The sequence below is a fragment of the Salvelinus namaycush genome, chromosome 14, assembly GCF_016432855.1.
Source record: "Salvelinus namaycush isolate Seneca chromosome 14, SaNama_1.0, whole genome shotgun sequence".
Lineage (NCBI taxonomy): Eukaryota > Metazoa > Chordata > Actinopteri > Salmoniformes > Salmonidae > Salvelinus > Salvelinus namaycush.
In genome coordinates, this window is record NC_052320.1 from 11,708,482 (window position 1) to 11,722,704 (window position 14,223).

Consider the following 14,223-nt stretch of genomic DNA (forward strand, 5'->3'; position numbering starts at 1 on the left):
GAAATGGCCAATTACGTTCACCATGCACTCAAAGTGCCCAGCTCCTCAAAGTGCATCACACAGAAATGCCATAAAATCGCCCTAAACGGATATAAATTGCTATAAAACGGTTCAAATTAACTACCTTATGATGTTTTTAACACCTATAACGAGTAAAAACATGACCGGAGAAATATTACTGGCTAAACAACAGCTTGGAAAGAGGCAAGTCCGATGTCCATCGTGCGTCAGGCGCAGGCAGGAAAAGAAAGCTACTTCCGGTCTTTGGTGTTTTATAGAGGCCCTGATTGCGCAATCGACTCCATTCAAAGCGTCACCACGTACTGACATCCAGAGGAAGACGTAGGCAGTGTTTGTTTCTTCATAGCATTTACAGGGACTTTACAACCGACCTGGGAACAGGGGCAAAGATTTCTGAAATCTCACTCCCTGTCATGAAAAGTGCTGTAGAAGGAGTTCTGTTTCACTCAGAGACAAAATTCCAACGGCTATAGAAACTAGAGTGTTTTCTATCCAATAATAATAATAATATGCATATTGTACGAGCAAGAATTGAGTAGGAAGCCGTTTAATCTGAAGACCGATTTATGCTAAGTCGAAACAGCACCCCCTATATTCGCAAGAAGTTAAACCCTTTACAATGAAGATCTGTGAAGTTATTTGGATTTCTACGAATTATCTTTGAAAGACAGGGTCCTGAAAAAGGGACGTTTTCTTTTTTTGCTGAGTTTAGATGTTTTGTCACATACACCTTATGGGGGCAGTGAAATGTGTGAGTTGTAGAGCACACATGGAGCAAATTAGGGTTAAGTGCCTTGCTCAAGGGCACATGGGGGGAAAAAATGACCTTGTCGGTTCGGCTGTTCGAAACGGCACCCGTTCAGTTACTGGCCCAACGCTCTAACCGCTAGGCTACCTGCTGTTGTCTTATCTGCAATGTTCATATACTGTAAACAAATCCCTTTATCCAATCTGTGAGCCCCCCCCCCCTCCCCCCCACTATCACACATTACAATAGTGATATATTCTTTATGGAGCCAATGAAAGCCCACCCTCTTTTTCTGAGAATCACTGCAGGTCACTTATTGTAGTGTAGCGATTTCCTGTAGAGGATTAAGGAGGAGTTTGTCTGGGCTGAAAGCACACCTGTGACATTCCTTTGGTAGTGTTTAGAAGCTGCAGCTGGGTCCAGTTTCCTCTCCTGCTCTGCCCTTTCAGGACATAGAGCCTCTTTTATGAAGTGGTCTGTTGGCTAATATTGAGTTACCATTGACTTTTAAACTGTAACTTATGGGTAAACAAACTTCAACCATAGACCGGAAAGGCAAGTGGTGAACTGAGGTTAAACCTGGTTGCAGTTAGGGCTGAGTGATATGGCCTAAAAGTCATATAAATAAATAAAATGTCAAACTTTATATAAATTTCGTTTTTTTTTTTCTCTAAATAAGCTTTGTTGTACAATTGTAAAGGTCAAATACACTGCATTTTAAAACGGTCAGCAATAATGTCATACCTAGGCTGAATCTACATTCCGGTCAAAAGTTTTAGAACACCTACTCATTCAAGGGTTTTTCTTTGTAGAACATTGTAGAATAATAGTGAATACATCAAAACTATGAAAATAACTATGAAATAACACATATGAAATCACACATATGAAATCATGCAGTAACCAAAAAAGTGTTAAACGAATCAAAATATATTTTATGTTTGAGATTTTTCAAATAGCCATCATTTGCCTTGATGACAGCTTTGCACACTCTTGGCATTCTCTCAACCAGCTTCATGAGGTAGTCACCTGCAATGAATTTCAATTAACAGATTTGCCTTGTTCATTTGTGGAATTTCTTTCCTTCTTAATTCGTTTGAGCCAATCAGTTGTTGTTTAACCTTTTATTTAACTAGGCAAGTCAGTTAAGAACAAATTATTTTTTACATTGACGGCCTACCCCGGCCAAACCCAAACGACGCTGGACCAATTGTGCGCCACCCTATGGGACTCCCAATCACAGCCGGATGTGATGCAGCCTGGATTCGAACCAGGTACTGCAGTGACCCCTCTTGCACTGAGAAGCAGTGTCTTAGATCACTGCACCACTCGGGAGCCCTTGGGAGGTAGGGGTGGTTTACAGGAGAGAGCCCTATTTCCATATTATAGCAAGAACAGCTCAAATAAGCAAAGAGAAACGACAGTCCTTACAGTCCTTACTCCATCATTACTTTAAGACATGAAGGTCAGTCAATATGGAAAATCTCAAGAACTTTCAAGGTTTCTTCAAGTGCAGTCGCAAAAACCATCAAGCGCTATGATGAAACTGTCTCTCATGAGGACTGCCACAGGAATGGAAGATCCATAGTTACCTCTGCTGCAGAGGATAAGATCATTAGTTACCAGCCTCAGAAATTGCAGCCCAAATAAATGCTTCAGAGTTCAAGTAACAGACACATCTCAACATCAACTGTTCAGAGGAGACTGTGAATCAGGCCTTCATCGTCAAATTGCTGCAAAGAAACCACTACTAAAGGACACCAATAAGAAGAGATTTGCTTGGACCAAGAAACATGAGCAATGGACATTAGACCGGTGGAAATCTGTCCTTTGTTCTGGACTCCAAATTGTAGATTTTTGGTTCCAACCGCCGTGTCTTTGTGAGACGCGGTGTGGGTGAACGGATGATCTCTGCATGTGTATTTCCCACCGTAAAGCATGGAGGAGGAGTTGTTATGGTGTGGGGGTGCTTTGCTGGTGACACTGTCTGTGATTTATTTTAGAATTCAAGGCACTCTTAACCAGCATGGCTACCACAGCATTCTGCAGCGATACGCCATCTAGTTTGGGCTTAGTCGGACTATCATTTGTTTTTCAACAGGACAATGACCCAACACACCTCGAGGCTGTGTAAGGGCTATTTGAAACAAAAAGGAGAGTGATGGAGTGCTGCATCAGGTGACCTGGCCTCCACAATCCCCCGACCTCAACCCAATTGAGACTGTTTGGGATGAGTCGGAGTGCAGAGTGAAGGAAAAGCAGCCAACAAGTGCTCCACATATGTGGGAACTCCTTCAAGACTGTTGGGAAAGCATTCCAGGTGAAGCTGGTTGAGAGAGTACAAAGCTGTCAAGGCAAAGGGTGGCTATTTTGAAGAATCTCAAATCTAAAATACATTTTGATTTAACACTTTTTGGTTACTGCACGATTCCATATGTGTTAGTTCATAGTTGTGGTGTGTCAATGTAAATAGTCCGGGTGGCCATTTGTTCATAAGTCTTATGGCTTGGGGGTAGAAGCTGTTAAGGAGCCTTTTGGTCCTAGATAATGTAGGAGGCAGCATAGAAAATTAACACCGGTCTCATAAACAATCTCTGAAGCACAAGCCCACGTGCTTGTGCAAGTAGCCAGCTAATACTACATATTTCAAGTTGTGCCAACTTGGATCTTTGTATAATTTCACAAGCTCTGAATTCAACTAACAAGTCATAACAGTTGAGTTGTTATGAACACAAAATTCTGTCCGTCTCAACTGTTTGAACAGCATGCTAGCCTATCCACTTTGTTCAGATGTTGAAAACAAGTGGCCTACCTTTTTTTGTCAGAATGAGAACGAGTTGCCAATTCCTTAATTGTTTTATGCTTACTGCACGTTTATAAAACAGACTAAACAGCTAGTATAAAAATCTTTATTTGACAAAAATGTTGCTAGCGATACGTGGTACCGCGACAAACTGAGCATTCATTTTCTAGAATGAGAGAGGTTTCACTCGCAAAAAGTTGTCCAAGATAAGCCCAATGCGTTTCTATGAGGTTATTTTGAACCTAAGCTTGTCGCCAGTTTTCACGCCTTTGGAACAACGATTCCTATTGTTAGGCTGGAGACATGAGCATCTCATCATTATATACAAATCTCTGGTGTTAATGGGAAGGTGCACAGCACGGAAGGAGCGAACGAGACGAGACCAAAAAGACAAATGCTCATAAAAACAAAAAGTACACAAACTTGATTCTGTGATACAGGCATTTGGGATATCGCGCAAAAACATAAATTCGAACTAATCAAATTAATTAAATATATCGGCCAGCCTCAAGCAGTTCGTGCCGTACATTATAATAACACGTGTATGTAGATGGACACCACACACACACACACACACACGCCATAGTTTCAATAAGATGCTGCAGCGTTCCTCCACAGCGGAGGGAGGCTTTAGTATAGAGCACAGCAGAGTTATTGTGTGTGCGTTCCTTTGTATGTGTGTGTTTGAGAGAGAGCATGGCTGAAAATCAACATGTCTGGGCAAGACCTCAGACCACAGAATGGTAATTTAAGGTCCCATACACTGTCGTTAGGCAGACTATAACAACCAACCATAATTCAAGAAACAGAGCTGCATTAGCTAGTTTGTAATGTTGGTCTAAAGAACATTAAAACAGGATTTCTGTCTGCAGAGAAAATAGACGAGTGGATGTTTCTCTCTTTTTCTGATGTTAAGCTGTGCATTAGCTTAATGGCATACAGTGGTGCAAGTTATGGTGCTATAAGGGCAATTCCACGTGAGTGACATTTCTCGGTGTGCTGTCCTCTCCTGGAGGGGAGAACGGGCCTAGCCCCTCAGACCACGGCCATTTGACTGGTACACCTAATTGACTTGAATGGGAATGGCCATTCTAGTAATTCTATGGGACTGTCTATCTGCACATTGCTGCTCATTGCTCATTCTAAAGCAGCCCTGGTTTGGCACAGCTGCCTTGCTTTACTCTGACCCTGGATACTTCTCATTTGGCACGGTAGATAATATTCTGTACAGAAGACGCCATTCCTCTGAGTGATACTGAAGGAATGTGATGTGAGTGAAAGTGTTTGGGAACCACCCGACCCTGGGTTATTGTGTCAATGAATGAGAGAGAAGGCCTAGCTTTGGCTGCCAACTTCCTTTCTCCATTCTTTGTGGTTCAGGGCTTTGTCCAAGTGGCGACATGCGACCTTGACTCAGATTATGTAGCACAAGCACTTAGCTACACCTGCAATAACATCTGCTAAGTATGTTTACTGTATGTGACCAATACAATTTGATTTGGTTATGCTCCTAGTTGATGTTCAGATGTTTAATCAAGTCTTTGTAATTTTGTTGGCCATGCCATGTTGAGGCTTTGGGGCCAGCTATGCCTGATTCTTAATGACGGTTGGAGGGGGAGGGAAGTGTTTGATTGTTGGAGTAAGATATGTCCACTTGTCCAGCTGCCTATAATTGTCTGACAGATTCCTAGCCTGGCATACAAATGATTTTGCTACGTGTCACTGTTTCAAACAATAATTCGGTGCCGTGTTTGGCCTCGTTTAAGCGGTTACCAGATTGTCTTCCTCATCTCTTTTCCAGAGGAAGGCCCTACTTCTAAAAGGAACAGATTGTCTGTCTTATTTTTGGAGCAGCTTTTTTTCCTCCTGAAACCACGAGCTAGCTGTATAGTATTGTAGTCCCTGGCAAGATCCATGACCCAATTTACTGTGGGCTGAGAAGAGGAAGACTGAGCAGGGAGGAATGAGTAGCTAATGTGGGCTGAGAAGAGGAAGTCCGAGCAGGGAGGAATGAGTAGCTAATGTGAGCTGAGAAGAGGAAGTCCGAGCAGGGAGGAATGAGTAGCTAATGTGGGCTGAGAAGAGGAAGACCGAGCAGGGAGGAATGAGTAGCTAATGTGAGCTGAGAAGAGGAAGTCCGAGCAGGGAGGAATGAGTAGCTAATGTGGGCTGAGAAGAGGAAGACCGAGCAGGGAGGAATGAGTAGCTAATGTGAGCTGAGAAGAGGAAGTCCGAGCAGGGAGGAATGAGTAGCTAATGTGGGCTGAGAAGAGGAAGACCGAGCAGGGAGGAATGAGTAGCTAATGTGAGCTGAGAAGAGGAAGTCCGAGCAGGGAGGAATGAGTAGCTAATGTGGGCTGAGAAGAGGAAGACCGAGCAGGGAGGAATGAGTAGCTAATGTGAGCTGAGAAGAGGAAGTCCGAGCAGGGAGGAATGAGTAGCTAATGTGGGCTGAGAAGAGGAAGACCGAGCAGGGAGGAATGAGTAGCTAATGTGAGCTGAGAAGAGGAAGTCCGAGCAGGGAGGAATGAGTAGCTAATGTGGGCTGAGAAGAGGAAGACCGAGCAGGGAGGAATGAGTAGTGGTGGGAAAAGTACTCAAACGTCATACTTGAGTAAAAGATAACTTTTAAAAGAAAATGACTCAAGTGAAAGTCACCCAGTAAACTACTACTTGAGTAAAAGTCAAAGTATTTTGTTTTAAATATACTTAACTTCTACAGGATCGTGATTAGGTAGGTGGGTAGGTAACGAACATTTCCCAGGACATAGACAAATCTGATATGGGCAGAAAGCTTAAATTCTTGTGAATCCAATTGCCCTGTCAAATTAAAGTAGCTATTACAGTGAAATAATACTATGCTATTGTTTGAGGAGAATGCACAGTTATGAACTTGAAAATGTATTAATAAACCAATTAGGCACATTTGGGCAGTCTTGATACAACATTTTCAACAGAAATCCAATGGTTTATTGAATCAGTCGAAAACTTTGCACATACACTGCTGCAATCTAGTGGCCAAAATCTAATTTGCGCCTAGATTCCTATGTCATATATTGGCATTTCTCTTGCATTTCAAAGATGGAACAAAAACAAAGCAAAAAAACACTTTCTTTGTATTATCTTTTACTAGACCTAATGTGTTATATTCTCCTACATTCATTTCACATTTCCACAAACTTCAAAGTGTTTCCTTTCAAACGGTATCAAGAATATGCATATCCTTGCTTCAGGCGTTGAGCTACAGGCAGTTCGATTTGGGTATGTCATTTAAGGCCAAAATTGAAAAAAAGGATCCGATCCTTTTAAGTATCAAAAGTAAATGGAATTGGTAAAATGTACTTAAGTATCAAAAGTCAAAGTATTAATTTCAAATTCCTTATTATGTAAACCAGACAGCACAAGTGCTTGTTTTTAAATTTACGGATAGCCAGGGGCACACTACAACACTCTGACATTTGCATTTACAAACAAAGCATTTGTGTTTTTTGAGTCCGCCAGATCAGAGGCAGTAGGGATGACAAGGAATGTTTACTTGATAAGTGTGTGAATTGGACCATTTTCCTGTCAAAGTAACAAGTATTTTTGCGTGTCAGGGAAAATGTATGGAGTAAAAATGTATTTTCTTTAGGAATGTAGTGAAGTAAAAGTTGTCAGAAATATAAATAGTAAAGTACAGATACCCCAACAAACTACTTAAGTAAAAATAGTACTTTACACCACTGGGAATGAGTTGCTAATGTGAGCTGAGAAGAGGAAGACCGAGCAGGGAGGAATGAGTAGCTAATGTGAGCTGAGAAGAGGAAGACTGAGCAGGGAGGAATGAGTAGCTAATGTGTGCTGAGAAGAGGAAGACCGAGCAGGGAGGAATGAGTAGCTAATGTGAGCTGAGAAGAGGAAGACTGAGCAGGGAGGAATGAGTAGCTAATGTGTGCTGAGAAGAGGAAGACTGAGCAGGGAGGAATGAGTAGCTAATGTGTGCTGAGAAGAGGAAGACTGAGCAGGGAGGAATGAGTAGCTAATGTGAGCTGAGAAGAGGAAGTCTGAGCAGGGAGGAATGAGTAGCTAATGTGGGCTGAGAAGAGGAAGACCGAGCAGGGAGGAATGAGTAGCTAATGTGAGCTGAGAAGAGGAAGACCGAGCAGGGAGGAATGAGTTGCTAATGTGAGCTGAGAAGAGGAAGACTGAGCAGGGAGGAATGAGTAGCTAATGTGAGCTGAGAAGAGGAAGACCGAGCAGGGAGGAATGAGTAGCTAATGTGTGCTGAGAAGAGGAAGACCGAGCAGGGAGGAATGAGTAGCTAATGTGTGCTGAGAAGAGGAAGACTGAGCAGGGAGGAATGAGTAGCTAATGTGAGCTGAGAAGAGGAAGTCCGAGCAGGGAGGAATGAGTAGCTAATGTGAGCTGAGAAGAGGAAGACTGAGCAGGGAGGAATGAGTAGCTAATGTGAGCTGAGAAGAGGAAGACCGAGCAGGGAGGAATGAGTAGCTAATGTGAGCTGAGCTCAATAGGCTCTCTTCTTTTCTCTCTCCCCCGGTCGGCCTCTGCTCTTTTGAAAGGCTTAATAAGCACAGTCAGACACTTGGGGTCATAGTGATCACTTCTTGTCTTTTACTCCTATAAAATATCCTGTATAAAGAACGTCTTGTAAGCTTGTACTGTTCATGTGAGTAGTTTTTAGACAGTCAAAGTTAAGTGAGTGATTGGCTTGAGGGTTTGAGTCCCTGATCAACGCTCCGTTTTTTTTTATTTTTAATAACTTGTAATTAGGTTGGCAAATTAGCTCTGACGCTAGCGCCATTAGCCCACTGTGCAGAAATAGAAAGGACAATATTTCACTGTCAACTCTGAGCTCTGGATATGGTACAGACTACTTGTATGGCTCAACATTGTCATACCCCTCACACTGTCGTGTCAACTTGAACAGAATTGTGGTGGTTCAAATGTTTATTTTTTATATTTCCATTTTTTTCCACAGTTCCAACTTGGTTTAGCTCAGCTTTGTTTTGTTGGCCTCAGTAAGGCTGTCCCTCTCCCTCTCCATCAGACAAGAGCAGAAAATGATTTCAGTTCAGGTCCCTCCTCCCTTCAGACAGACGCTGTAGGGTCCCTTCTTCCCTCAGACAGACGCTGTAGCGTCCCCATATGTAAGCAGAACAGGTATAAGCACACATTCATTCCCATGTCCATCTAATACATAACCAGCAATAAGTAAAGCTGAACTGTGTTAGTACGCCACTGACAGAATAAGGGAATATGAAAAGTATTATGTATGTGACGTGTATCATAAGGGTAACGTGCAATGTGTGTAATGTACAGTGTGTATTTTGTATACATCAGTACCGGTGTCTGAGACAATTTTCCCTTTGGGACATTAAAATGAATCCTATCCTATCCCTCTCTGCAGGTGTAATGAGGTGTCTGGTCATGGACAGATAATGGATGTGGAGACAACAACACCGTACTCTGACTTCATCAACTGTGATCGTACAGGCCGCAGGAACGCAGTACCTGACATACAGGGACAGGGGGCAGCAGCCAGCACCAGTGAATTAACCAAAGACATGGAAGGGCTGGACCTTAAGGTGGCGGGTGAGTATGTGTGTGTATATCGATAGATAGATATAGCCAGGTGTCTGTGTTCTACATCTTCATTCACTTAGTCAGCATTACCTCCTGCTTCTCTCCAAAGCCATCTCCATTCTGTGGGCACTTGCTTTGTTTTTAATGGACCATGTTTCCCGTGTCTTTCAGAAGGAGACTCTGGTGCATCACCAGCCCCTGAGGGTGAAGGCTTGACCAGCCAAGAGGCCCAGGGAGGCGAGGGCCCATCCTAAACATCCTCACAGGAGAGGAGAGCGGGACACGGAGAAGGGACAGAATAAGACAGAGAGAGGATCTCCTGAATGTCCTGCCTGACTAGACCCTACCCCTCTACTAACTCAACAGTGATGACATCTCTCACTGTGTAGCTCTGATGGAGCTTTGCTGGTCCAGCTGCAAGTAGGACTACATCTGATCTTGGCCTAGAGGTGCTGCTGGGCTACGGTGGTAAAGGAAATGTTCTCATATCACTATGAGAATGTACCAAACTTTGGATCTATGTCTCTATGTCTTTGGCTCTGTCTCTCCAGATGTACTGAACACTATCCTTTCTTAGAATGAAATGTTGTTGTTCCAAACCTAACATGGAACTATCATCAAAAACAAGCTACGCAGAATCTATAATCATGTTTGCCACTTCTTTTGTGTACGTTTGTGACCCAGTTTATTATTTTACCTTTTTTTGTTTTACAATAATAATTGTAGTATCATATTTATTTCAAATGGTTCTCTGATACCTTTTGTAATAGTAATTTCTTTTCTGTAATAAAATGTTTATGTATCTTCTGTTACGGTATGTGCATACTTTTGCTGTTGGCACAACTGTAATCTTATCTTCAGAATACCATTGCTACCTGAGGCACTCCTGGAGTCTTTCATTTCCTTCAGTGAAAGTACTTTCAGTGGTCAGAATACTGCTAGTGGGATTTATTTAGTTCTCAAGTAGATGTGCAGTTTTCTATAGATTTTTTGAAAAACTGACGTCAGCCAAGACGTGCCCATTCAAAGACACCCATCGCTGATGGAAGTTGAATATTTGTAGTTATCAATATTTCCTAATGCAGTTTAGTGTACATTGGAGTGGTCACAGGAAGCCAATTTACAGCATATAGGACAGCGCCCTTGCACTTCCATGTTGTATTTTTTTGATAAAGGAGAAGAAGTGGGATGTTTGAGTGAAGTGGTACTCATGAGCAAGCTCTATGTTCCTGGGTCCAGTGTGTGCTTTTCCAGTAAGATATGCTGCTGCTCCGTAAGAGCTGCCACTCAAGTAGTTTTACATTTGAACTAAACTGTCCATAGTGAGGTAAGGTCCATATTGCAGTTGATTTTGATACTCCTTCAATAATGACAATTTTAAGATGCAAAAGCGTTTTTATTGTAGATGTTGCTCGTATTTTAACGTCATTGTCCTCAATGGAAGAAATGTATTAAATGGAACGGCTTTTCAATTAGTAAAATGCAAAAAATAGAAAATTACAAAATGTTTCACTCTAAATCTATCTCCGAGAAAAACATCTTACAGAAGTTATTCTAAAAACGGTAAGACCACTTCAGTAGGCTTTACTCTCCACCAAGTGAGAACAGTACAGCAGTAGATAGAGTACGCCACCTAGTGCTCACAACTAGGACTACAACATTACATTTTTGGTATAGAGCTGGTTTACCTGAAACATTCTCAATTTATTTTAAAATGTGGGGTAAGAACTCTATTTCCACCAAAGGAAATGTAAGTTGTTGGCATGACGATTCAAATAGTCTATAGGACCTATCTTACTTGGCAAAGTGGTTGGTGCCTGGGTTGTTGTTGCAGCTCTGATCAGTACTTAATTTAAAAGCCAGTGTTCTCCACCATTCCATAGGCTTCGTACAACTTGTTAACAAGATCCTTCTTCTCCTTCTCAGGCAAGAAGCTGGAGTTAGCGGAGTTTATGTTCTGAAAAACGAGGTGAGTGAGAGACTTATTAAACCATCAAGGGAGAGTATACTGTAGTATTTAATGGTATTATCAACAGACGCATAGTATTTCATAGCCTGGTCCTGGATCTGTTTGGGACCAGGCTAAATATTTAATGGTATTGAGCTGCCAAGCCAAATAGGAAGAGTTGAAATGTGTTTTCTTACCAGTCTCTTGAATTCCTCCTCGGTGAAGCCCATGTACTTCTGGGCAGTGCTGTAGTCTAAGTGCAGGGTGGAGTTGAAAATCAAAGGGTCGTCTGTGTTCAGGGAGTAGTTGGCCTTATCCTTTCTGAAGCTACACACACACGTCATTCAGAGGGGATAAGTAAACTCAGACAAAAATTAAACGGTTAAAAAAAAGGTTTTGCTTCCAAAAGCCTGTTACAATCTTTATGGTATTGGGTTGTTGAAACTTTATCAGAAGAAGTATCATTCATAGAATGTGATGAGTAGTGAAAGATGGCTTACGTGATGACAGGATGCTTGGTGAAGTCTGGATCACAGGCTCCAGTCAGTTTGCTGGATATGGGACACACCTGAAAATCACACAGCATTCCTTCCTTACAGAACAGTAGCCTTGTCTGCCAGGATTCTAGGCTGTAGTCGGACACATGGCTAGTGAAGGAGACTAGTTCTTGGTTGCCTCCCAATAAACTCTCCTTCCTCCTGAAGTGTGCACATGTTCACAACTCCCCACAAGTTTAAAATAATTGTATTGGTATTGGCTATGGGGATTTTCCATATACAGTGCATTCGGAAAAGTATTCAGACCTCATGATTTTTTCCACATTTTGTTACTTTACAGCCTTATTCTAAAATAGATTAAATTAATTTGTTCCTCAATCTACACACACTACTCTATAATGACAAAGTGGAAATACCTTGGAAAGGCACACACCTGTCAGAGCAAAAACCAATGAGTGTCATAGACAGCTGCTTGACAACACCTTTTACAAGAAACTCAGAAGTGACCCCACTTCCCAATTTCAGAATACTATCTTTACTGTCCTAGATGGGTATTTGGGTTGTGGTCAGATAGCCAAAAAGTCATGTTCTTTTTTGGTTATTCAACACCCTAAAATGACCACTTTCTATACTTTGCCGAAATTACACAAGAATGTTACAAAACCTCCAGGGCGCCCTATTGTAGCGGGCATTGATGCAGTATCTATCTACTTTTGTTGACTTTTTTATTAGACCACTCGCAGAACAGCTCCCCTTCTTTGTAAAGGACACCAGCAGTATGATCTCTATCATAGAATCTCTTGATCCTCTCCCTGAGAATACCTTGTTAGTTACTTTGATGTTGAGTCGTTATACACAAATATCCCACACGAGGGCGGTATTGAAGCTATGGAACATTTTCTTCTGCAACGTGACCCTAATAAACTACCTTCCAGTGAATGCGTTATAACATTGGCTGAAATAGTACTCACACACAACTATTTCATGTTTCTAAATGATTTCTTTATTCAGACGAAGGGTACTGCTATGGGATCCCCCATGGCTCCTAACTATGCTAATTTGTATGTGGGTTACATGGAGAAACAGTTTATTTTCAATTAAGTCATTTAGCAGACGCTCTTATCCAGAGCGACTTACAAGTACATACATTCATACTTTTTTGTACTGGCCCCCCGTGGGAAACGAACCCACAACCCTGGCGTTGCAAGCGCCATGCTCTACCAACTGAGCTACACGGGACCCGTGTTCAATCCTCTCAAAAATGTTTTCTTGCCTAACATCATTATTTGGAAATGGTATATTGATGATATTTTTGTTCTATAGAGGGGTGATGCAAAACAGCTCCAGGCATTCCATACTTTTCTTAACTCCTGTTCTGAGCATCTGAGATTTACTATGCAATCTGATACACGTCAAATCAGTTTTCTTGATCTTCTGATCTTGTGTGAAAATAATGTTCTATACACTGATCTTTACAGGAAACCTACTGATCGTAACAGTTTGAGGGCTGACAGTTGTCACCCACTTCCCTTGAAAAATAGTTTGCCCTACAGCCAATTCTGTCGAATCAAAAGAATTTGCAAAAAACAATCAGATTTCCACAGAAATATGGCTGAGACGCAAAGAAAGTTCAAGGAGAGGGGGTACAAAAATGATCAGATTAATATTGCCATTGAGAAAATTCAAAACAAAACGAGACATGACCTTTTTCAAGGACAGTCTCGCAAAAAGACGCATTCTTGCATTCTAACTACCCGCTATTCAAAGCGCTCTGAACAAATTAAGGGAATCTTTCACAAACATTGGTACATTCTAAAATCCGATGATAGTCTCGGTAATGTGTTTTCGGACCTTCCCTTGGTCATATTTTCGCGGGGCAGAAATCTCAGAGACCAATTGGTACACTCTGATTTGCCACCCCAAGATATTCCTGAACAACGTCTATTTGCGCCCCTACTGGATGGAAATGATAAGTGTAATGGCTGTGCTCAATGCAATGGCACTTATACATGTAGATCCTTCAAACACCCACCAACAGGGAAATCGATCCCAATCAAAGGTGTTATTACGTACTCCACTAAGGCAGTTATTTATCTTATAACTTGTCCTTGTGGTAAAAATTATGCGGGTAAAACAAAGCGCAAATTAAAAGTACGTATCTCAGAGCATCGTAGCACCATTAGGTGCAAAAACTTGACTTACCCAGTTGCGGTTCACTTTTTGGAGGCAGGCCACTAGATTTAGTCTGCGTTATATTGGCATCGAACATGTCAGGGGGTGACCTTGATAATTTATTGTTAATAAGAGAGGCTGCCTGGATCTTTAACTTAAAGACCCTTGCTCCCTTCGGTCTCAACGTAGACTTTGATCTGAAGCCATTCTTGTGATTATTGTGACTTTGCCATTGTAATTGTTTGTAAGCTTGTGTAGTCTAAAATGAATCTATGATCGTATGCTATCCATTTGTTTTTTGTATGCTGCTCTTTGTATGCCATTTTAATATTTGAGAATTAACCAATGATATTAGGCCACTCTTGGCCATGATTACAGACACCTGTGTGTCTTTTGACACTATATAAACGAGTCATCCCGCAGTGTTTGCGATTATACCCTGATGAAGACA

General features: G+C 41.7%; 2 protein-coding genes across 2 annotated transcripts in view; one reads left to right on the forward strand and one right to left on the reverse strand.

Moving 5' to 3' along the window:
* The window catches only part of LOC120058844 (cAMP-dependent protein kinase inhibitor gamma-like), a 47,458-nt gene extending 37,491 nt beyond the window's left edge, over positions 1 to 9,967 (forward strand). Inside the window, exons 2-3 of the mRNA XM_039007583.1 lie at positions 8,980 to 9,164; positions 9,327 to 9,967. Coding sequence (XP_038863511.1) covers positions 9,011 to 9,164; positions 9,327 to 9,409 — 237 coding nt within the window. The 5' untranslated portion in view covers positions 8,980 to 9,010 and the 3' untranslated portion in view covers positions 9,410 to 9,967. The remainder of the gene's footprint in view (positions 1 to 8,979; positions 9,165 to 9,326) is intronic.
* Positions 9,968 to 10,537: 570 nt separating this feature from the next.
* The window catches only part of LOC120058845 (adenosine deaminase-like), a 29,184-nt gene continuing 25,498 nt past the window's right edge, over positions 10,538 to 14,223 (reverse strand). Inside the window, exons 9-11 of the mRNA XM_039007584.1 lie at positions 11,604 to 11,671; positions 11,301 to 11,430; positions 10,538 to 11,112 (exon numbers count right to left, since the gene is read on the reverse strand). Of these exons, the coding sequence (XP_038863512.1) occupies positions 11,008 to 11,112; positions 11,301 to 11,430; positions 11,604 to 11,671 (303 nt within the window). The 3' untranslated portion in view covers positions 10,538 to 11,007. The remainder of the gene's footprint in view (positions 11,113 to 11,300; positions 11,431 to 11,603; positions 11,672 to 14,223) is intronic.